We start from the raw sequence: 25,537 nt of genomic DNA on the forward strand, positions 1-25,537 counted from the left end.
GCTGGTTAAAGGAGTGGTGACAGTGACTTTCTTTAATTTCCCTGGGCAGTTGCCCCCACCTCCCTGACTTTATTTGGCTGAAGCCCTAGACAGCCCTTGTAACGCTTTTCTTTGCACTAATTACAGATCCAGTGTGCCCAGTGCCCAGGCCCTTTCCCTCCACAAGCAAGGCACGCAATCACACTAAGAGGCAGCCAAGGAAATGAAGGTGGGGGAATCATGACACACAAGTATTGCATCAGGCGTTCTCCTTCTCTGTGGCTCATTATAGGCAGGCCACTCCTCCCCGTTCAACCCAAGAGGCAAGTGTGTCTGTCCTCCCCACCTGAGGTGTCTTTCTTTGGAAACATATCACGGAGGGAGAGAGAAAACATCATCTCTGCTCCTAACTCACGAGCACTGTGACATGGGGTCTCTGCCTCCCTGCCAGGACTCACGGATCTATCCCTCCCTAAAAGACAGAATTCTTTACCAGAAATCCTAGTTGTGAGCTATCCACAGTTTCCCTTCTAGTTGAGTGGGTCATTTTTAAGACTGCAACCTCCTTTGTGCAGTTATCACTGCAAAAAGTCGAAGTACTGTTATGGTACCCACCAAAAACATTTCCCGTTAGCACAACTTAGAAGAGGTAAGTTTGCATGGCAACACTTGAGGCCTCTGATGTTACCACAGTGGCAAACCGTGCTCTTTCTAGCACACCTTATAGAGTTTTGAGCTACCTCCTGAGGAAAGGGTTGCAGTGGAAATAAAAGTTCCCGGAAGATCTATTTGGGAGGAAAGAGGTGACCAAAAAACAAACCAAAGGGGGAAGTCTTACTTGTACACTCTCATTTAATAATTGGACTAAAGGATCCTTCTTAGATTAAACCAAGAAAGCAAGGGCTGCTGTCCCCTGTAACCTCTGGAAAAGCTGACAAATACTGCAATTCCTACAAGCTCCAACACTATTCCTCTATTCGCTGCCAATGAAACTTCAGTGGCAGTGAAGCCTGACTGAGGAAGACCAGAAGTTCACGTAATGCACATTTCACAATTCATATTTAATTGGAGAAAATGCTGTCAGTGGCAGAGATGAATAATAAGCTGAGCTCTTTACCAGTGACCTCTACATTCATCTAGCTTGGCTGTGGGACATTAATTTTGAGAGTCTTTGTTTTGTTGTTGTTTTAACAAAATGGAACTACTACTTTAAAAACAATTAAAATTCAGTATGCTTTTAGATTTTGACCCATATAAATATATTGTCTATTACAAAAAAAATCTTTTTATTTTTTTTAAGTCGCCTTTGGTCTGTGGAAAAGCTTTATTTCTCACAGTAACTTTGCTGACATGTTTGATGGAATAAAGAGACTCTTTCCTCATTTATAAAGTTATCATACTGTGCCAGAAGCCTCTACTCAGGCATTTCTGTCTGGCTGACAGGCAAACTCTCCAGGCCCCTGTTCAGTACTTTCCTTCCTCAACTGAACGGTCTCTTCCCAAACCAGGGCCTTTTCCCACGCCCCCAGGAATGAGCCCTATTATCTGCACTGTCTCTGCTTCTCCCTCCACCTTCCTTCAGAATACCTGGCAAGCTCAAGTTGTCACACATGCCTTGGCCTGATGAAGTGGAAGGAGCTCAGACTTCAGTGTCAGACAGACTTATGTTCACATTATGGCTTTGCACTAACAGCTGTGTGACCATGGACAAATTACTTAGCCTCATTAGCACCCTCATCTATAAGATAGCTGTACCTATCCCAAATAGTTGATACAACAATGAAGCAAATAACCTATATAAAAGTGCCCAGCTCAAGAACTACTAGCTTTTCCTTTCCTTTTATCTATTTGTGTCCTCTTAAAATCCAAGATACTGTCTCCCCTTTCTCTGGCAGTGAAGCCCACCTCCTGGTCCAAGTGAGACCACGGCCATCCTGGCAGCACATCATCAGCTTATCCTCTTATCTGGACCTTCTTAAGATGCCCTATATAACATAAAGTTGATTTCCGAGGTTAAGCAGCTTGTAAGAAAATCCTTCTTCCACTGACTGTCTTTCCTGTTTTAGTGGATCCAGTTAACAAACAACTCATATTGAACTTTTTTTCTGCCAAACAGGTCAACATTCAGCCAATGCTGTGTCGCATGTTTTGCACTCAGTAAGAGTTCACACAGCAACCATCGCTCAGGGTTATAGAGAGGCAGTGCAAAACTACAGGCTGTTGTGGAAAAACAACAGGAAACTGAGTCATGGCTATCATCATAGGAATCCTAAATCTTAGGTCTCCAGCAGGTGTCTCCGTCAAGGCTGCTTTCCATGGTGGTTAAGGCCCTACTCTAAGATGAAAAAACATCACAGGGACTCTCAGAGTGGAATACTCAGAGATCTCAACTGTCCTGGGGAGAACTTTCTATCAGTGGCTCTCATGGGGAAAGTGAGCTACACTCACTCCCTGCTCAGAAAGTCCTGCCTCACAACTTTACAGCCTGCTTCTCCCAATGCTCCTCAACAACTAGTAATGTGCTAGAGCTGGCTCATACATAAACCGTGAGATCATGACCTGAGCCAAGGTCGATGCTCAACCGACTGAGCCCCCGCCGGCACCCCAAGATTTCACTAGGATTTCTCAATGCCTAGCATTTATTTGTAGTGGCTCTCATCTTAGGATCAGGAGAAAATCAAAAAGGTTTAGAAAGATTACTAATAGGTATACTAGCTTCCAATGTAACCTTCAGATGTGAAGCATCTCTTTTCCCTAATTTACTTTAATCTAATCCTATAAATAAGTTATATTCTTTGCTTTGTCACGATACTTTTAAAGATACCTCTTGCAATATACAATATTATTCGTGCCTCCTCTGAGTCCAAAATCCAAAGCCCACAGTGAGAGTGGAGACTTAAAGAGATAATGGGAGGTAAAACTCCATAAAATTCCGAAAGTAGAAAACTTAAGAATCTGGTTACATTGTCCTATGGTCCTGTGACATATGGGGATGCCAGCAGACCACCTTGCTTATCCTCCTGGAAAATTGCTAAGCCTCCCTGTAGAGAAATGTCTAGTAGTCTCCTCAGCCACTTGGATGAAAGGAACACCAGCTTCAAGAAAGGTTTGCCCACTCGGAAAAACAAAGTAGAATAGTGGTTGCCAGGGGTGAGGAGGAGGTGGGAAAGGAAGTTGTTCAATGGAGAGGGGTTTCATTTTGCAAGATGAAAAAGTTCTAGAGATCAACAGTGCAATGATGCACACATATCAACACTAGTGTACTGTACACTTAAATGGTTAAGATGGTAAATTTTGTTATGTACTTTATACCATTTTTTTTAAAAGCTTGGTTTGCTCATTAGGCCTTATCACATGCCTAGCACTGAGGCTGGCTCATACTAGGCCTTTGATTAACACTTATGAATTGAATCAAAGGCAGTACAATTAGGTCAGGGAGGAGAGTCAGTACATTGTGGGTTATGGGGTCTGTGATGACAATTGAAATGACAAAATTGTATTTCTAAGTCATCCAGCCTCTGGATATCCTGTGATCCAAGGACAAGGGTTACAGAAACTCTGGTACTTTTCTCCTTTCTTTCTGTCCTTTTCAGGTCCTCGCTTTGAGTACATTTTACAATCTATGCCTCTCTATTGACCCAATTCCTATCCCTGCTCTTTCAAGGCTCAACTCAATTCTTCTCTCTTCCATATGGCCTTTCCTGACCACCACAACCTGCAAAGGTCTTCCTCTAACAGGAGTTCACAGATCCCACTGCTAGTACTGGTCAGCTATCGATAAGCTGTGTTAAGCCATCTCTTGAACTTATTCCATCCTTTGAGAACAAAGGCCCTTTACCATACTTCTCTATTCCTCAAATGCCTAGCATAATCTGAGCACAGAGCAGGTGCTAAATGCTAAAATACTGATAGGTGAATGAAGGCTGAAGAAAGCAAGGGTGGGCCAACCATTTATTTGCTTTCCCATGGGATATTTCAAAGTCACAAAATTGGTCATGAATGTGACTAAAAGCTTAAGGAATCAGGCACTCAGAGAAGGTTTTGACTTGAATCCTAAATTGTGACTACGTACTCTAGATATTCAGAGCTCTAGAGAATCTTCCGTAAAATTCTACCATGAAGTCCTTCCTCTCTTGTCTATCAGGAAATCAGAGCTGATATAAATCAATATGTCACAGCATTTGTAAACCAAAACAAATAGTGAATAGTTTAAAAAGAGCTCAAGATCTTCAATGGGCATTTTCAAAGGTCTGATGGCATCAGGAACAAGGAAAGTATAAGGTACTTACTACTAAAGGAACTATGCCAGTGATTCTTAAAATTTGGAGGGCGGTGGGGAGGTGTCAAAGACTGGTTAAGAATTTTAAGAAGATGGACCTTTTTTTTTTTTTTTAAAAGATTTAATTAAAAAAAAAAACTTTTGGGACACCTGGGTGGCTCAGTCGGTTGAGCGTCCGACTTCGGCTCAGGTCACGATCTCGCGGTCCGCGAGTTCGAGCCCCACGTCGGGCTCTGGGCTGATGGCTCGGAGCCTGGAGCTTGCTTCCGATTCTGTGTCTCCCTCTCTCTCTGCCCCTCCCCCGTTCATGCTGTGTCTCTCTCTGTCTCAAAAATAAATAAACGTTAAAAAAAAAAAACAAAAAAAAAAACTTTTAAAAGTAATCTCTACACATGGGGCTCGAACCTATAATCCCCAAGATCAAGAGTCACACATTCCACCAACTGAGCCAGCCGGACACCCCAAAATGGACCCTCTTTAAGAAAAAAAAAACTGGGGCACCTGGGTGGCTCAGTTGGTTGAGTGTCTTACTTCGGCTCAGGTCATGATCTCGTGGTCTGAGTCTGAGCTCCACATTGGGCTCGCTACTGTCAGCCTGTCAGTGCAGAACCCACTTTGGATCCCCTGTCCCCCTCTCTCTACTCTTTCCGCATTTGAGCTCTCCCAGAAATAAACAGATATTAAAAAAAAAAAAAAAAAAAAGGACATATATAGAGAGAGAGAAAGTAAAACAGTGATTACAGGGGTGGGGGGAGGAGAAACGGGCAGATGGTGTTTAATGGGCATGGGGTTTCAGTATGAAATGATGAAAAAGTTCTGGAGGTGGATGGTGGTGATGGCTGCACAAAGATGTGAATGTACTTAGTGCCACTGAACTCTACACTTAATAATGGTTAAAATAGTAAATTTTACGTATATTTTATCATATACACAAAAAGGAGTCAAAATGAACAAGCTTCACCATCAACCTTAGACAAATGTGACATGTGTATAAAGTTATAACAATGCATGCAGTTTATCACACTAGATAATGAACAACTATTCTGTCACACTGAGGGTATTGACTGATTAAAAAGCTCGGCCCTCCATGAAGCCAATGAGAAGTAACAGAAAAATGTCATGTATCTTCTGGAAATCTGAAAAGAAGCGCCAGTGTAAGAGAATGGGCTTTGTTCAGTAAGCAATAATGAATTTACAAATATCACTCTGAAATCCTCAAACAGAGGCTGGAATGTGTCTGGGTGCTGTCGGAACTCAAAATTCACAAATCTCTTGCCAGAAGAAAATGGCAGGCGGGGCAGGCAGATCTAGCAAAGAGCCTTCTCTTGTCTGCTGTCTTACTAAGTGCTATAAATTCCAGTTAACACCTATCTATAGTCTTCTGGGTTTCTTTTTTTTTTTTTTTTTTAGGGGTACTTTATTTATTTATTTACTTACTTAATGTTTATTTATTTTTGATAGAACACAAGGGGGGAGAAGAAGAGAGAGAGGGAGAGACAGAATCTGAAGCAGGCTCCAGGCTCTGAGCTGTCAGCACAGAACCTGACGTGGGGGCTCGAACTCACAAACCATGAGATCGCGACCTGAGCTGAAGTCGGTCGCCCAACCGACTGAGCCACCCAGGTGGCCCCTAGGAGTGCTTTAGAATCTACTTGGGGATTAAGTTCCTGATTTTTTTTCTCTCTACTTAGTTTGCTGCTAACAACTACAGGGCCCAAATGGATCCCATAGCCAGCTCTTTGGGAAGCTGTGAATACACTTAACATTAAGTGATAGTAGCCATTTATGTTCAGAAGTGAAGGGGGAGAAGTGCTCCAACACATGTCGGAGATTAACAAGGCGGTCAAATACTTCTAATCTGATAGTGCTAAGAATAAAACCAAGTGCACCCTAATGCTGTCATTTAGAGCCCTTCAAAGTCAGCTAGGGAAGAGAAGCAACAACTATTTTAAGGGCAGTTTTGAAAAGGGTCCTAGAATAGCAACACCCTTCCCCCACTCCCAAAGTGAAAAGGATTGCTAAGAGAGATAGTGTACAAAACTCTGTGACAGCAAGGACTACACTTAGATTATTCACCATGGATCCTCACTACCCAGCACCACACCTTGCAAACGGCAGGCATGTAATTACTTGCTCACTAAGTAAATCTTCCAGAGCCGTTATCTCTTCTCCATTCTTGAATAGGACTGTGTACTCTCCCTCCCCACAGAAATCACCTCATCTCTGGCTTGTGGACTCTTTCTGAGAGGCACTTTCATCACTTCATTTAACTTTGAGAGAAGTTGGAGGAGGGTGAGGACACGTGCTTGCTAATCATCCTTTTCCAGATTGCCTCGTGCGCCAGAATGGATTTTTATTATTGGTCTGTGGCTGCTACTGCTGTAGAAAGATTTCAGCCTGACCTTCCCAAGCTGCTGGGGAATGAATACTGCACGTGGCTGACAGGGAAAATGTGCCTTCCTTTTTTCTTTTCTTTTTTTTTTTTTTTTTTTTTTAAAGCTTTTAGACTAACCAGAGCTCACTGTGGTAGGAAAGTCACCCTTTCTCTTATTATACAAAACTCAGGATGTTGAATTCTTTTGCATAAAAATGATATAGTAAAACCAATCTGAACTGGTCCAACAGGGAAAAGGTAGCATCTTGAAGTACCTCACAGAAAGCAGTGGCATCAAAGAACAGGACTTGGGGAAAAAAGAAAACGAAAGCTATTTACAAAAGCAGTTTAAATAAGAGGATGGATTCTCACAGCTGGCCTCACAAAAGAGAACAAATATGTCAAAGGGAACAACAGACTAATAGAGTCCTATCCATCTGGCTGAGGAAAGAGCCACTGGTGAGAATACTGAGAGGCCTGTTAGGGAAAAGGCTTGCCTGGTGCCTCACTGAGCTGGCTGAATAGCTTTTAGGAACACTGGAACACTCGCTCATACCATTGCTGGTTGGCTCTGCTAGCAAAAGATTCAGAGAAGGGTTTCACCGATATACTGGCAAAAAAGGGAGAGCATACTTTATTGGTTTGGAACTTATACCTTTACTCTCAACTCATGACTACCCCGGCCCTCCAGCTGGGGAGTCAGGTAGGAAAGAAAGGAGATTGTGTAAATGGGATGTCTCAGTTGGTGCTTTTAAAAACAGAACTCAAGAGTCTCATTCTGAAACATCAAGTTCAATCCCATGCCACGCTAAAGCCCCATCTGTACTTTTATATAATGCAGAGCCGAGTGCAGGCACTTAGGGAGAAGGGGAAATCAGGCCAGACTCAAGGAAAACAAACACATAATGCTATCTGCATCTCCAACTCAGTCCATACCACAGAAAAACCTGCTCAGAAATAACTGCTCGAGGCAAATAGAACTCAATTACTAAGGAAAATCTGCCCCAATGAGGGCTCATATTTTAACAAGCCAAATAGCATCAAATTAAGCTGAACTCAGGGTTTTTCTAATTGGCAGTTTTATCCATTTCTAAGTTCTCATTTCTTATTTTTAAAAATAAAAATGACTCTCTGCCTAAAATTAAAAAAAGAAATGCCTATCACCCACTCTAAAATAATAATTCACCGAATTTTCACCTACATATCTTCTATACAATTAATGAACCCCTTACATGGCACAAAAGCAGAAGCCAGCACTCTATTTAAAGTACTATCAACAAATCCCTTACTAATTGCTCTTAGCAGCCTGGCTCCTGCCACCAGATGCTCAGTCACAGAATGCCTCTGCTATCAAAGAGAGGACAACTGCTTGATCCCTGCCACCAACTCTGGGGAGGGATGTGGCTTACCTGCTCCTCTGACAGTTGGGATATGTGATTCACAGCAGCATAGGATTCAATTTTGGGGTTAAAGTGATTGATGATGGCCCTGAAAAAAAAGAATTAACATTAATATGGCATCAGATGGAAGAAGCAGATAAATAAGTTAAAAATAAGTACCAAGTACCCTCTGGTTTAGAGTGTGAGTACATGGGAGTGATTGTCAGAGAGTAACTATCTTTTTATTGACCATGAGGTCACATGGTGGGGAACGGATAACTCTGAAATGAGAAGTGTTTACAATTTATTAGATAAAGAGGAGAATCAAGTGTCTCTGTTCTGCAAATGAACCAGAGGGAAAATCTCATAACCAAACAAAAAATAAAACCAAGCCTCCTTCAGGCAAGAAACAAGACCCAGGGGGCTCTCCACTAGGGGGCCCTGATGTTTCAGTCAGAAAGAAAAGTAGTTTTCTCTGCTCTGACTTAGGAGAACAGGGCACTTGGTAAAGCTGGACCAACATGTAGGCTAAATACAATCTCTGAAGAAGCTGAGCTTTATCAAAGCCTAGAACCAACCTTCATACTTGTTAGTTAATAATTTCAAACCACAATGTTATTTCCAGCCATTCAAAATCTGAGTGTCATTTTCAAACACTTCCTTTCCATCACCCTCACATTCAAGGTCACCAAGTCTTATCAAATATAGTTCTTAAATATCTCTGAAATCTGGGGGCGCCTGGGAGGCTCAGTCGGTTGAGTGTCCGACTCTTGATTTCAGCTCAAGTCATGATCCCAGGGTCGTGGGATTACGACCCACATTGGGGCCCCATATGGGGCTCCACACTGAGCATGGAGTTTGCTTAAGATTCTCTCCCCCTGCCCCTCTCTCCCCCATGAGTGCCCTCTCTTTAAAAAAAAAAAAAAAAAAAAAAAAAAAAAAAGTCTGCCATCTGAAATAAATAAAGTTCCATGAAACCAATACTTCGGTGTATATATAGGTCCTTGTCACTTCTTATCTCGTGTAGCAGAAAAAGCACAGGTTTCAGATCAGAGTTTAGCATAAGTACAAATTGATACAAAAATGATTAAATAAATGGGAAGAGATGAATCTTTCTTTCTTTTTTTTTAGAGAGAGAGCATGAGCAGGGGAGAGGGGCAGGAGAAGAGGGGGAGGGAGAGAGACACAGAGAGAGAATCTTAAGCAGGCTCCACACTTAGCATAGAGCCCGACACAGGGTTCGATCCCACAACCCTGGGATCATGACCCGAGACAAATCTTTCTAACAGAACAATTTCAAATAGTATGTGTGGATACTCTCCCCTTTAGGAGGTGGAGTTAGGTTCCCATTCCCACTGAGAGCAGGCTAGACTTAGTGACTTATTTCCAAAGAATAAAATAGAGTAGTAAGAGAGGAAAATGGTAACTTTACAGTAAAGAATCTTGGAAAATACTGTATTATTAGCCAAGTGAAGACGGTGAACATTCATGTGGCATGAATCTGGTATTCACGTAACCTTTGGTATGATCTTTTTTGAGAAGGGCACTTTGCTTCTGTTATATACTTCCAAAATCCATAACCTCAATCTAATCATGAGAAAAACATGAGACAAAACCAAGCTGGGGGCATTCTACAGAATACCTGGTCAGTACTCCTTAAAGACTGTCAAGGTCATGAAAAACTATACTTGAGGAATTGTCACAGACCAGAGGATCTTGAGGAGACATGACAACTAAATGCAACATGATACCCTAAACTGGACCCTGGAACAGAAAGAGAACATTAATGGATAAACTGGTGAAATCCAAATAAAATACGGAGCTTAGTTAACAGTAATGTACCATTGCCAGTTTCTTAGTGTTGAATAAATGTACCATGGTAATGGAAGATGCAGGAAACCTGGTTAAGGAGCATGTAAGAACTCTATGTATTACCTTTGTACTTTTTCTATAATTCTAAAATTATTCCAAAATAAAAACTTTATTAAAGTGCACATGCACGTGAATGTATGGTAGCACAATTGAAATCAATATATTCTTTTAATATAATTTACTGATAGTATAAAATTCTTGAACCATTTAATCTAATATGGGTAATGAAAGTATAAGCCAAAGCTTAAATAAAAAAAATCATGGTTTGGCCATTTGTTATTTTGGGTTTTTGGGATGCTATATGTCTCAGAGGAAAAAAAGTGGGAATAACACCTACCTTAGCACTTAGTACAGTACCCAGGAATAGTACATTGTAGGCATAAAATAAATGTTTGTCGAAAGAGTGACTAAATCTTAAAAGGATTCTTGCAACATTTATATAATAAAGCAATGTCAAACATCTACCACAGTGCCTGGCACACAGCTGGTACTCAATAAATATTCAATGAATGAATACATCAAACAGGACAGTAATGGGTCAGGAACAGAGTAAAATTCTGGTAACTTGTTTTTCCAGAGACTACCAAAAAGGGTACAGATGTTATGTGCAAGTTAAGGTTGTAGCTTGGTCTAAATCCAAAGTGGGAAAGAATTTGGACCAAGTAGGGGTCAAATAATTTTCTCATCCAGAAGGTGAAATTTTGAGGATATTGGCAGGGATGACAACAGTCCAGGAGCAGAAAAGGAAAACCAGGAGCCTAAATGCAATGAGAAGACAAGGGAGGAGGTTTAGAGAAGAATTGAGAATCCCACCAAACCTAGCAGCAGTACCAAGTTAAAGTTAATCCAGTGTAGAGTGTGATCACAGGGTCTAGCATCCAAGAGCTAGGATTAAGAAAATAAAACAAGGATTAAGAAAATAAAACACGGTCACCAAATCAATCTACTGTTAAATCTCAGTTATTTTAGGAAAAAGAATTTGAATTCTGTAAATACATTCATTTCATGGTTTTATAGTGGTCTTTTTTTTTTTTTTCAGGTTTTCCTTAAATTTCTCAGTAAAATTTTTTTGAAAAAATGTTTAACAAAATCCTGACTCAACTGAACTAACTAGGGTTGTTTGTTTTTGTTTGCCTAGGTTTGGAGAACAGAGAACTCCAAAGTATTCTAGTGTCCGTCTGGGTGGGAGAGTAGCAGCCATGGGGGCCCAGTTGGCAACCCAATGAAGCTGATAAGGTCTGGACAATGAAATAATCCCTGGGAATGAAACTGATGGGGATGCTGTAATTCTGCTCCCTTTCTACCTAAGGAATTCTCTCACTAGGAAAGAAAGTAAGGAAAAAGAAAAGAAGGAAAAGAGAAAGGAGAAAGGGAAAGAAGGAAGAAGAAGACAGGGGAGGAAAGGGATGGAGGGGAAGTGGGAGGAAGGGAAGAGAAAGGGAATGAGGGAGAGAAACAAAAAACCTGGAAGGCATTCTCAAAATGTATACTTATTTCCTTCCCTTCCCAAAGTTATACCCATCAAGTGTCAGCTGGGTCTATGCATGGTCTATATCATCAGGGCATATGTGCTGATATTGTCTGAGCAAACTCATCCTGAGGGTATGACAGATATGCCACTCTGGAAATTTGGAATGAGGATAAGATCATCCTCCAACCTCCCCATGACACTGCCATCCCAGAGCCTCAGATCTCAGCAGGCAATTGAAGCCTCTCACCAGGCATGGGGAGGGACTATTTAGAAACCTGAGAAAAGGGGAACCTGGGTGGCTCAACCAGTTAAGTGCCTGACTTCGGCTCAGGCCATGATCTCATGGTTCATGAGTTGAGTGCCACATCAGGTTCTGCACTGACAGCACGGAGCCTGCTTGGGATTCTCTCTCTGCCCCTGTCTCGCTCACTCACTCTCTCTCTCTCTCAAAATAAATAAATAAAAACTTAAAAAAGAAACAAACAAAAAACCTGAGAGGTGGAACAGTGTAAATTCAGTTAGCAGTCTCCAAGCCAGTAAACCACGAAGGGCATAGAGTACATATCTCTGCTTTACTTTTCTTGCTGTCTCTTTGAGACAGTTACCTGTAAAATCTGAGTACTAATCTGATCTACTGGAGATGCCAGGTGCAGGGCACTAAGCCTAAGAGGTAAGAAAAATAGTCTGACACTGGCTGTTCTCTTTCCAGGCTCTTTAGCAAGGAATTTCAGAGAGGGCTTGGAAGCTTCCTATTAAAGTTCTCAGGACTTCATACTGCTGAAATGGAAATTTCTTCTGAGATAGCAAAGAGATGACAAAACACTGAAACCAGGCTAAGTCCGCCCACACTGAGTGACACATGCCTCTGCAGTAACTGAAATACTTAGCTTCTCCTTCCCCAGCAAGTTTGCAGCCTACTAGGGCTCACCTGGGTTGTGATTCCACACTGCCCCACCTGGCCAGGTCCTAGAATAGGATTTATGCCTGAGTAGCTCTCAGTGGGAGAAAGATGAGGTACTACATTTATAAGTGAGGAGCCTCTCTTTTCTTTAGGCTTCCCTTCCCACCAGTATCATCTCCAAAGGGATTTAATACTATCTCCTCTGAACATTTTTTGGTGGGGAGGTGGCGGGGGGGTCTTCTGATACATTCTAACAGTAGCTTTCTCATTTTACTGACCCAAACCTAACAGATAGCAATTGTCCAATGCTTAAGTCTAAAATTTGAGTGTTCCAGGAAGAAGATATGGCAATTTCTCTCTGTCTCCTTCTTCTTCCCTCTCTGCCTCCCTCCACCATGTAAAGGCACAAGGCAGAAAGCAGCTGTGAGCAAACCAGAAAAAAAGTCCTCACCAGAAACTGACCCTTGCGGAACCTTGATCTGGTACTTTTGGCCTCCAGAACTGTGAGAAAACAAACATCTGTTTTTTAAGCTACCTGGTCTATGATATTTTGTTATGGCCATTGAGAAGATGTACATGGATATTCTACTCTCCACTGGACCCTGGCATTCGGGCAAAGCAGACTCCAAGCCTGAGTCAGTTTTTAGCAAAGTAGTAGAGTAGATAAAGTCTGCTTCTCATTCTGCAGGTTACTTCCTCTCTCTGAAGCCTTCATATTGTGGGTTATTATTTCCTTCTCTTCTAGAAGAGGATCGTGAGGTTCCTGTGTGACAAAGTTCCAGTCACAAAAGCCACACATGTAGCTACATGGGTTACCAGTTTCCCAGGCAGAGTGAGCTGGGCCCTTTAGCCTTTACTAAGTGAGAAACACAGACTCCAATAAAGAAAGATCTTTCAGGGGTGTCTGAGTGGCCTGTACCATAGAGAAGGCACACACAGACTGAAGACATACAGTGTCTGAAAAAATAGTAGGTTAGGCCATACATGGCCAAGAAAGAGATGCTCATTTTTCCTTTCATTTGCATCTTGAGATTGACTTTCATCTAATCACAGCCTTTCAGGCATTTAAACAAAACCAATCTTATGCCAGCTAAAAGTTTTTATGCTGAAAAGTATTTTAAAAAAATTTTTTTAATGTTTATTTATTTTTGAGACAGAGAGAGGCTGAGCATGAATGGGGGAGGGTCAGAGAGAGAGAGAGGGAGACACAGAATCTGAAGCAGGCTCCAGGCTCTGAGCTGTCAACGCGGGGTTTGAACTCACGGACAGTGAGATCATGACGTGAGCCGAAGTCGGACGGTTAACCGACTAAGTCACCCAGGCGCCCCATATGCTGAAAAGTATTTTAGAAAAGAGGACTGGAAAGGAAGAAAAGGAGCATGAAGAGGAAGGTTTGAGTGGGCAAAGAAGGAGAAAGCATAGCCATTATGGAAAAATTAACATATGACAAAGATGACCAAAAAAGATGTCCCTTTGACATAGTGGCAAGACAAATGGGAAAAGAATAGTCTATTCAAGAAATAGTGCTAGCAAAACTGGATATCTACATGCAAAAGACTGAAGTTGGCCCCCAACTCCACACCAAATACAAAAATTAACATAGAAAGGATCACAGATCTAAATGTATGATCTAAAAACTATAAAAACCTTAGAAGAACACATAACTCTTTGTGACCTTGGGTTAAGCAACGATTTCTTAGGATACCAAAAGTGGAAATGAAAAAAGAAAAACTAGCTCAAGTTTAAAAATTTTTGTGCCATACATGAAACCATCAAGAAAGTGAAAAGACAACTCATAGGATGGGAGAAAATACTGGCAAATCATACATCTGGCAAGAAACCTCAATGAAATACCATTTCACACCAACTAAAATGGCAATAATCAAAAAACCAGTAATAAGTGTTGGCAAGGACATGAAAAAATTAGAACTCTCATATATTGCCGGTGGGATTGTAAAATGGTACAGCTACTTTAGTGGTTTAGCAGTTCCTCAAATATTAATGCCTAGAATTACCATATGACCCATTCTCTATACTGAAAAGAATGAAGACATTATGTCTACACAAAAATTTGTACACAAATGTTCACAGTAGCATTATTCATAATAGCCAAAACACAGAACAACCCAGATGTCCATTAACTGAAGAATGGATAAACAAAATGTGGTATAGCTGTAATAGAATATTATTCAGCCATAAAAAGGAATGAAGTACTGATCAATGCTACAACATGGACTAACCTTAGAAACATTATGTTAAAGGAAAGAAGCCAGACACAAAAGGCCACATATTGTAGGATTCCTTTTTTTTCTTTTTAATATTTTTCCTTCAAAGCGTATTCATTTATTTTGAGACGGAGAGAGTGCATGCACGTGAGCAGGGGAGGGGCAGAGAGAGAGGGAGAGAGAGAACCCCAAGCAGGCTCTATGCTGCCAGCGCAGAGCCTGATGCAGGGCTTGATCTCACAACCACAAGATCATGACCTGAGCCAAGAGCAAGAGTCGGATGTCTAACCAACTGAGCCACCCAGGTACCCCTGTATGATTCCATTTATAGGAAAGGTACAGAAGAGGCAAGTTTATGAAGACAGAAAATAAATTGGTGGTTATTTTGGGCTGAGGGTAGGGTTAGAGGAAGAATGGGGGCTGTCTGCTAATGGGTATGGAGTACCTTTGTGGTAGGAACAAAATATTCTAAAATTAGATTGTAGGGATAGCTGTACAAACTGATGATAAATTTTAAAATAATGAGTCGTATATGTTAAATGGGTGAGTTGTAACACATACGAATAAAGTTGTTTTTAAGATTAAGGCCACCTTGACTCCAGCAGTTCTTAAGTAAGCCGCTTTCCCCAGGAACCAAGTCTACACAGAATTCACAGATCCCAAGGTGTTTCACTCACCAAGATAACTTTCCTAGAGATCACATACGCTAGTGCTGGTGGCAGGAGGAAAAGGAGCTCACTGGGTCACTGACTAGTTTGTACATTACAAAGCAGAGAGAGTTTGAGGAACTTCTGTAGAAGCCTCTGTGGTGGGTGCAGTGCCACATGAAGTAGCAGAGATGTGAGTGAGACTGGCAGTGGAAGTCACATGTGCAAGAGAGGACCAACTCTCTTGAGAGATAAGGAGAGTTCAACTCCTGGTAATATGCTTGAGATCTTTATTTTATTCTTAAGTTTTAAATGTTTATTTATTTTTGAGAGAGAGAGGGAGGAGGAGGGGAGCAGAGAGAGGGAGGGAGACACAGAATCTGAAGCAGGCTCCAGGCTCTGAGCTGTCAGCACAAAGCCCGACACAGGGCTTGAACTCACGAACCATGAGATGACCTGAGCAGAAGTTGGATGCTCAACTGAATGAGCCACCCGGGCACCCCTCGATAACTTTAGGATTAAAAGGCCTGCATCTGGCAAATGATGTCAACTTTTGGCTACTGAACAAAAAATTCCCTGGAATAAAACTTTGGGGGTAGACTGGTAGGGAAGAAGGAAGGCTCTCTTATTCTCAACACTCTTGAACACTTTTTTTTTTTTTTTTTTTTAAATGGCTAGAGCTGCCCACATTACTCAGAGCAGCCATCCATCCAGGACTAGGAAGAAGATTTAAAGAAATAAGGCCCAAGGAAAGGGAAAGAAATCTGGAAGTAGAACTTTGTGGGGAAAGGGAATATAATTTCTAACCAAACCCCCAGCTTTATTCAAACTGGAACTAAATGCTCTATGAGAGCAGGGACCAAATTTATGTTACTCACCACTATATTTCCAAACTTTAGCAAAATGCCTGGTGTACTGGGAGATTCAATTTTTAAAAGTGAATGAATAAATCAAAGTCTAAGAAGGTTTTTGTTCAGTCTTACCACAAGTAAGGAGGTCTGTGATCACCAGCTACTCTCAAAAAGTATGAAAACAACAATAACAATGTTTTATGCCCATCCCAAGAGAAAAGGTGACTTGGACATGAACAGCTGTCCTTCAAAGAAGGAACAAAAGTCATCACTGAAGACAGTAAAGCTTTCTCTTCCTCTTAAATCATACCGGGAGGCCAGAGAAAAGCTTTCTGGCAATCCTTATTAAAGTAATCTAATATCTTCTGAAAGTAAGCCTAGGTTTTTGTCTGGAGTAGCGGAGTAGGAAAGGAGCAGGGGAGTGTGTTATACTCTGTTACTGGGTCTCCTAATGCCACTGAATTAGGAAGTCCCAAAGAGGAAAGGCAAAAGAGACAGTGTCATAGTAATGGGAAATTGCTAAAGTCAGCCAGAGAGAGATAGCTCTGCACTCAAAGCACCTTTAAAGGCAAGAATCTGGGCCACCCTCTAATGCAATTGCCAACTTCTGACTGTCCAAGACAGGGTCACTTACACAAACCGAAGCAAAAGGAAGCGGACAGATGGAACAGCAAGGCTGAGCCACAAACTGGCTAGGGATTTCTTGCTCCATTTTTAACTTATTCTCTCTGACTCATGACTCTGCAAAGCAGCTTTCTTTTCCCTAGTACTGGGTGGATGATGGCTGAGACACATAGTTAATGCCCAGCTTACTCAAGAAATGCACAGGAATGTTACCTTAACCATGAAGGCAATGTAGCTTAAGAGAAAATGTAGATTCTTTCTCATATCCAGAGGGAATCTAAAGCAAATCCTCCAAAGATGCAAATTCTCACAATCCCAGCTATCTCCCACAGCATCTGAGGGTCTTTTATGAAACAATAGATAAATCACAGTTTCAACCAGAAGCCCAGAACATGGTGACTGTTTCCTTACTGAGATATTTGAAGCAAGCAGCCTAGCTCTAAAAGCTGCTATGTAAATCCTTCAAGCAGAAAGGAGAAAAACAGACAAAGGTTGCTTACAGGAAAAGTTTCTGTCGCTCTCATTCCAAGGAAGGAGGAAACATAACTGGTATACTCAAGATGGTACACACTGAGAATATTCTTAGAAGTTTCACTCTAAAATTATTCCTATAAGGCTACTAGATATATATTAAAGAGTCTGAACATGGGTGCATATCTGAAGCCTGATAAAAATAAATTGGGACCTCAAGCCTCAACATCATAAGAACTATAGTCTTGTATTTTCAAATACTTGCTAAACATGTACATCTGGATGTCATGCTTTTACTTACATGGTTTTCTTCACAGGGAATGCTATTTTTCTTTACGCCTAAAAAGCGTAAGTCTTATTTTTCCCTTGACGGCCCAGTTAAAATACCACTGCTTCTATGAACAACATGGTATATATAAAATGAAAAGCAAGGCTTTAGAGGCAGTAGACCCAAGTTAAACATCCTGGTTCTTCCACTTCTAGGTTGTATGACCTTGGGCAAGAGACCATATTCTCTAGTACCAGTTTCTCCATTTGGTTGGATTTCCTTTCCAAAGTTTTCTTCTGTGTTTTCCTATATAATATCTAGCCTGACCTAAAGGGAACTTTTTTTTTTTCCCCACAAGTAGCTTCCCCTTACCTAGACCTAAAAGAGCAGTCCAGTGATCTATACTACAGAGCATATTCTCAGATATCTGGGATTAAAGACAAGAAAACTATATTTATAATTGCTTCTACCTGGGAAATCTTCGTATAGGTAAAAGGCTGGCTTCTGAGAAGGGGTAAAGGTAGGACTGAATAGTATGAGGCAGCAGATAAAATAGTTCATCTGAGGTTGAGTTATTTAATTTTTTTTTAAGTTTATTTATTTTTAAGTAATCTCTACCCAAGATGGGGCTCGAACTCACAACCCCGAGATCAAGTGTCATACACTCCTCCAACTGAGCCAGCCAGGCACCCCGAGATATTTAATTTTAAACTATCATTTCTTTTCACCTTCAGAATTGTCTCCCATACTCCCATTTCATGCAGTAATAAGCTTCCTTCTTCATGGAGTCAACGAATCTTCAGCCCATCCCGTTCAACAGCAACAAAAAAACTCAATTTCCCTTGATGCCTGTTAACAGCAGTGCATTACAAGCCTCAGAGACTCTGCTGATTAACATTAAGCAAAATAAAATCTAAAGTAAGAATACCTGCTAACCTTTTCACTTTGAAACTATATAGTCTAAACTTCAGCAAGTGACCCTTTAGAGTGTTCCTTTAACTCATCTCCTATGTACTAGGCTTTAACCCTTTCATGTCTATCCCCTTTCTTATACCGCTGTTCCTGGGGCCATTCTTTTCAGGACCAGAGACACAAACGTGGGTTCATTTCAACCTTACCAAAGAAGGCATTTTGGCAACCACCAAGAAGGATGAGCTACTACTGGTCACTGCACCGAGTTGCTTACTTTACCCAGTGATCCAACTACGTAAACTGGCCCTCTTAATTACTAAGGAGGACTTGACTTATTTGTGTACACAAGTTTATTAGTTGAAGGGAGTGGAACAAGAAATGTGTATCATTGACTACGGCATAGTAATCCTGATATTTCAACTTAGGGAATGATTTGGGTCAACATTTCTCTTGATTTCTAGGTGAAAAACAAGTGACATACAAGGTAAGTTATTCACCTACTGGACTACATTTTCATCCAGCCTCTGCACTGAACAAGTGAATATTCACAATTCATTAACTGGAGGGAAACAAGAAAGAGTTAATGTGTATGAAATGTATGTGCACGTGGCCTGAGGGGCAGCTGCCTCATTTTCTGAAGCTGTGTGCATGACTATGCATTTTGGCAGTTTGGGCTTTCTACCTTGATGCATGACTTTACCCAATGTAGATTTCCACCTCATCACCTGCTGGAAATTAAGCAATTGGTTATAGCTACTTTGCTTGAAAAATGAGCTAATTTCTACTTACTGTGGCCCCAAACCATAGATTTAAGCCAAGTAAGATGCCATGGGCTGTACACTTTGGCTAAATTATCTCCTCTAGCTCTGTTGTAAGAGAGGAATGGAATTCTTTCCTGCTTTAGATACCAGCCTGACATTTTTCCAGTTTCTACAATCACAATGAATGTAAATGGAGAAGAACGAACCATAGGAGTTGAAGGAACCACAAAAGTAAAATGAACCATCTACATTTCCATAAAAGACATCACTTAATCCATTCCCCTTAGGAATGTCTACTGTTGTATTAAACCCTTCTCTCGATAAATGAACAGAGGCTCCAAAACTTTCTGAGGGATAGAACACCTACAAGATTAGCTAATCTCTGCTCAGATCCCATTACTCTGTGCTTCATATTCCTTTATACTGTCTCTAGCTGCAGGCCAGGAGTTGCTGGCAGAGTTCCTGGGGATACAGAATGCAAACCCTTGATAGAAGTTACAAATACTTTAGCCCTGGACTTCCTATGTTGAGAGGCAAGGCCCCTCTACATTCTCAGAAACATCTAGTAAATATAAGGAAACAAAATAGGCCATGTGAAAGGGTCTATTAGATTTTCTATCTCACTTCAGGACATAAGAAAATCCTAATATGTACCTGGGAAGGCTTCTGAGGCAGTGGGAATCAGCTTAAAACTCCAAGAAGTGATCTAATGTTAATTAACGGTGAAAGTTCCAATCCCTTGAACGTGACTCAAGAACTTTTAAAAACCAGGCATGAGCCAAAAACCTGAAATATTTTAATTACACATCATTTCCATTACCCCAATTAATCAATTACAAGATATTTAACTTTTCTTTTTAAAGATTTTATTTTTAACTAATCTCTACACCCAACATGGGGCCTAAACTCACGACTCTGAGATCGAGTCACATGCTCCACCCACTGAGCCAGCCAGGTGCCTCAAAAGATATTTAACTTTTAATTTTAAGCACAGGGGAGGAGGGAGCAGGAAGACAAAGAAAAAAAAAATCAGCAATTGACTAACTTAAGCTTCTTTTCCTATCACATCAAAAAACAGAGGGAAATTGTTTTCGTGGATCACATGCTAGACAGAAGAGAGAGGGAAATTTTCTGTGGATCCCATACTAATTAGAGAAAAAGACACACATGGAACCCTAACTAAGTTAGAAGAGTCGTGCATAGACCTCAGTGATGGGGAAGGAGGATCGGGGATCTCACGTGGACAGAGGAGGAAGAAGGCTGTCAAGATTTCTGAGTGGTCCAGTGTGGGCCATATGGACACCATACTAGAAAGGAGTGGTCCTGATGTTTGTGCACAGGAGAGAGGGGATGGTGGCCATATGGATCACATACTGGTTTTCAAGTACTCCAAGTAAAGAATGAAATTAAAAGACATGGAAAGAGGTTTATGTTCCATCCCAGGGGGACCTTTTAGAACTCCTCAGGAAAGGCAATCAGCAAGTCTGCCAAAGTAATTAAGCAAGCGAACATTTACCATAAAGCCCACATCAGTTAAGTGAACAGAGATGAATCTTATTACGGTGCACTGTCAGCTCTGAGCCTGCAGGTGCTAACCACTGAAACACCATGTTACTTGGCCCTGTCTGTTTGCCTGCCCACTGTGAAGGAGAGCTTTGCCTTTCTTGGCTGAAAAAGCAGGCTGCTTTCACTGGCTCTGGCAGTGACTTAAGTTGCCTTCGGAGAGGCCCTAGCACAAGTGGTTTCCCATTAAGAAGCAGGGGTGTGAAGAGTCGGGGCAGGAGATGGGACTGGCTCAAGAGAGAAGCCCTGAGAGAGAGGACAGGTATGAGAGAAAGCAAGGGAGCTGGGTAGCAGTCCGGTTGTAAGGTAAGGAGAATGAGATCGTTTAATAAATCAAGAAGAGAAGAATAAACAAGCTGCTCAAAGTATTCAGCCGTTCTTCTTAAGTGAAGTTGACAGTATCTCTCTCAATGAAAAGAGAAAAAGTTAAAATGTCACTGCAAAATACTTTCTCCACAGGAAAAGGAATGCTACTAAGGAACACTGCTTTTGCAATGTTAACGGCAGCCTTAAAATCAGCTTTACTCTGAGTTAACGCCATAGGTAAAGAGCCAGATTTTCTCAACAACCTAATCAGGATCTGTTATTGAACAAAATTCACTGTTTGCTAGAGGAGATGAGTATTTACCAATTATCCTAAGATTTACAAATGGCACCTCGTACATCTTTTAGCCCTATTTCTTTCTGCAAATAATTGTGAGAGTCAAAACGAAAGCCCCCAAGCTGATTAAATGCAGCCTCCTATGTCAGAGACCCAGATAGCTTCTCTTCAACAGAAACCTCATGGGAAGAAGGCTCCTAAAAGTACCTGTGAGGACAAATTGAAAAACCATGTAACATTTTCAAAACTCATCAAAGGCCATGTGTCTGTCACTCAAAAGGAGTGGATAAGAGTGGACAGCTAAGTAGGTAAGGATCCTGTGTTCAGAAACCAATAAATCTCTAATTCATTATGGAGAGGAGGTCTGAAAGACATTGCTGGGAGACAGGTATGACCAGCCAACTGAGGAAACGAGATGTAATGGGCTTGAACTGAAATTGATGGAGATCTCAAAGCACCTGAGCAGGCACTCCCAGGTTTGAGCTTCTCTCTAGGCCCAGGACAAGAGCAAACAAAGAGCTGTGGTAAAAAATTATTTGCAACCTTACTTTCTACCACAGCTCTTTGTTTGCAACAGGGCCTGTGGCTTCCTTACATTCAAAGGCAGTGGGAGGCAGGAGGAGGAGGGGAGACTAGAGGACTACTACCCAGACCCAAGCAGCGCTACCCAGGAGAGGACTTAATGGGAGGATAAATTTGGGGCCTGATTCTTTGACAGCACCTCCAGTAATAGCTAGCAAAGCAGTGAGAGCCAGGGTGAGAGCCAGCTCCAAACATTCATCATAATAGTGCAATGAGTTGACGGTCTTTGGGGGAGAGTCTATGAAATTCCAGAGTAAGAAAATGAAGCCCGCGTGGAGAGGGTGAGGCAGTTGGCTCTGGCAGATTGTCTCTACAGGAGGCTGGGTATAATTGTTTTATGTTCACAAAGAAGTTATTAGCTGCTTTCTCTCTAATACACCAGAAATAGTGCTAAGATTTTTCCCCTCCTGAAAAGGTGACGCTACCAAAAGGAGAATTTTAGTTTGAAAGTGATTAGAGGGGCACCTGGGTGGCTCAGTCGGTTAAGCCTCCAACTTCGGCTCAGGTCATGACCTCACATTTTGTGGGCTCGGGCCCCGTGTCGGACTCTGTGCTGACAGCTCGAAGCCTGGAGCGTGCCTCGGATTCTGTGTCTCCCTCTCTCTCTCTGCCCCTCCTCTGCTCACACTCTGTGTCTGTGTCTCTCAAAAAGTAAATTAATGTCACAAAAAAATTTTTTTTAAAGTGATGAGAATTTTGTTTACCCTATACGCAACATTTTATTTTTTAATTTTTATTACTTTTTTCTTTAAAGTTTATTTATCTTGGCGGGGGGGGGGGGGGCAGGGGGGAGGAGGCAGAGAGAGAGGGAGTGAGACAGAATCCCAAGCAGGCTCTGCACTGTCAGCACAGAGCCCTATGTAGGGCTCAAACTCATGAACCATGAGATCATGGCCTGAGCCAAAATCAAGAGTCACACACTCAGTGAACTGAGCCATTCAGGTACCCCATACATGCACCATTTTAGAAAGAAAATTCTATTTACTCCTCCCTTAGCTGTCAAACTGACTGCTTTCCCACATAGTGAAGGACCACTCTGTCCCTAGAAGAAAAGTCTATAGTATCTGAAGCTAAGAGTCTGCTAGCATAGTCTGTGACTCAGTAGTTCAGTTTGTTTGACAAACAGTTAAATACCCATTACATGCAGATGCTATGCTAGGCAGTGGGGGAGGTGAATGAAATTTGATTCCAGATAGCAAGGGATTTACGGACTAGTGGGAAGACACATACTACAGACAGATAATTTAATTACAATGTGCTAAGGGCTAGAGAGACAAAGAGCAAACAAAATGTCTCATGGGAGCACTGAGGAGGGATATTCTGCCCAACTTGGGGGCTTAGGAAAGTCATCTTAAAGGAGATGGTGCATGAAGGGAGCCTTGAAATATTAATTTAATCAGGCAGGTAAAGGTGAGAAGATCCTGGTACATTTTCTTATAGGATCAGAGACTCATACCCAATTTTTACTAAATCAGACTAGAGAAACCTTACTAGATAAGTTACATTACGTTCACGCATTCAAAAAATATCCAGCCAATTTTTTCCAGTACACCAAAGAGAAAAGTTATAGATTCTTTTCCTAGGGCCGTGTTTTAAATCTTTTCCAGCAGGATATCTTCGTGAAAGTCATGAGACCTTTGCCTGCCGGGGTCCTGTTTGCACGGTTTTTGCTCAGTGCTGACTCAAAGACGCTCATGGCGATGGGCTATGGCAGGCTCTGTACCTCCTCTTCACTAAATTAAATGTAAACACAAAGCAACTAAGCTGAAGGCAGGCCTTTCAGTGTCACGTGGGAGTGAATGGATCTCAGCTGCGTGTGCCCACCCTCGACAGGGTGTCAGTCTCCAGCTGGTGATGCAGCTGCTTCACTTAAAGCCACACTGAAGCCTCTATTCTCTCATCTCCACCAAACCATACTGAAGGGACTAAATGGCTCTGCTTTGCAGCTGCCTGTTAATTATAGCAGCTTCCTCAGCTCTCTTTTGGCTTATAAGACATTAATATACATTTGGGAAGGTTCTCTGTAAGAAACACACAAGAGAACTTTTAGCCTTATGAAGAGCTTGAAAAAACACCTTACTGCCAAGGGCAGCAGGCATCCAAACACCTAAAACAGTGGCATGTGAAACAGCATCAGAACACACAGATTCCTTCAGCAGGTCCTCTGTTTTACATAAAGAACAGCAGCCCATCACTCAGTCAGTGAGAGGATTTTTTAAGGCATCCTTAAAATCATCTTTAAAATTCAGTGAATCTGCAACATAAAAATAGCATTAATTGCCTTGACTTGTTACTTAAAAAAAAAAAGGAAGAAAAACAATGCATAATGCTATCAATAATTCATTTCAAAGTGGCTTTAGTTGTCTCAAAGCCCCATTTCATATAATTAAAACCTTTTGGCTGTCCTATTGTTACCCTGGAGGGAACTAGAAGTCAGTAAATTCTATGGTGATGGGATAAACAATTCAGCTCATCATTGAGAAAGGGGTCCATCTCTCTTGGCAACAATTCAAAACATACTTCCTGGCTATACCAGGTCAGTTCAGGGGCTGGTAAGACTGTATTTCCTGTTGTCTATTAGGATCTGAAGCAGGCTTTTATAACGGGGCTACACAGATGCAACTGGGGAGCACAATCAGAGGGACAGCCTTACAAGCACTTCTTAGGCATCTCAATATCCACTTCCCTAGCTTAGGACCCTCAGGTCAGCTGATAATTCCGGGAGACAATGGTGGCAATATAAGTCCTTGGAAGATGGAACCATTCATTCCAGGCATCCCTTCACTCACTCAACCAATATTTATTGTACCATACTGTACTTTGCTAGGGGCAGAGATTATAGAAGAAAAGCATGGTCTCTGTCTTAGGAGCTCACCATCTAGTGATGGACATACATGTAAACGGCCTTACCACAGTGTGATAACTGCTCTGAGAAATAACTGTACAAAGTCCTGTGGCAATGCAGGTATGAATCATTCGGCCTCAAAGAATCCGGAAGCTTTCAAGGAAGGCGACGTCTAGGCTTAGTTTTGAAGCATAAATAAGATTTTGTTAGATAAAAAGAAGAATGGGAAGACATTCTAGGTAAAAGCACAGGCATTGTGCAAAGGCACAGAGGTATGAAATTTGAGACTCTGTGACTATGTCTAATTTGACCAGATCTTAAGATACATGGGACAGTGATAGTATAAACAGAGCCAGAAAGGTAGGCTAGGGTCAAGGTGTCATGTGAAGGAGTTTGGACATGATCTGATCCCTATCAATGATGGGGAATCACATAAGATTTAAAATCTGGTGATTTTTCATAGGCACCCGGGTGGCTTAGTTGGTTAGGCGTCCGACTTCGGCTCAGGTTGTGATCTCACAGTTCGTAAGTTCAAGTCCTACGTCAGATTCTGTGCTGACAGCTCAGAGCCTGCAGCCTGCTTCAGATTCTGTGTCTCCCTCTCTCTCTGCCCCTCCCCCCACCCAGACTCTGTCTCTCTCTCCTTCAAAAATAAACATTAAAAAAAATTTTTTTAATCTGGTGATTTTTTCTAATAAAATATTTCAGATATTTAAAAAGGTGCAGAAAAGAATATAGTGAATGTCTGTGTACCCTATATCCAACTTAAAAAGCATTATAATTACCTTTCAAAACTTCCATGTACCTCTTCTTCATTGTATATGGTCTCTCTCTTCCCAGAGGTAAACACTCAGCTGATTTTGGTACTTATCATTCTTATACACTGCTTTACTCTTTTACTAAATATGAATGTATACACTGCTTTACTCTTT

General features: G+C 41.5%; 1 protein-coding gene across 1 annotated transcript in view; it reads right to left on the reverse strand.

Moving 5' to 3' along the window:
• ARMH3 (armadillo like helical domain containing 3) overlaps positions 1–25,537 on the reverse strand; it is a 174,105-nt gene that overhangs the window by 26,842 nt on the left and 121,726 nt on the right. Inside the window, exon 24 of the mRNA XM_019459228.2 lies at positions 8,042–8,120. Within this exon, the coding sequence (XP_019314773.1) occupies positions 8,042–8,120 (79 nt within the window). The remainder of the gene's footprint in view (positions 1–8,041; positions 8,121–25,537) is intronic.

This window comes from Panthera pardus, unplaced genomic scaffold (genome assembly GCF_024362965.1).
Source record: "Panthera pardus isolate Hobbes unplaced genomic scaffold, ASM2436296v1 HiC_scaffold_22, whole genome shotgun sequence".
In the NCBI taxonomy this organism is placed as follows: domain Eukaryota; kingdom Metazoa; phylum Chordata; class Mammalia; order Carnivora; family Felidae; genus Panthera; species Panthera pardus.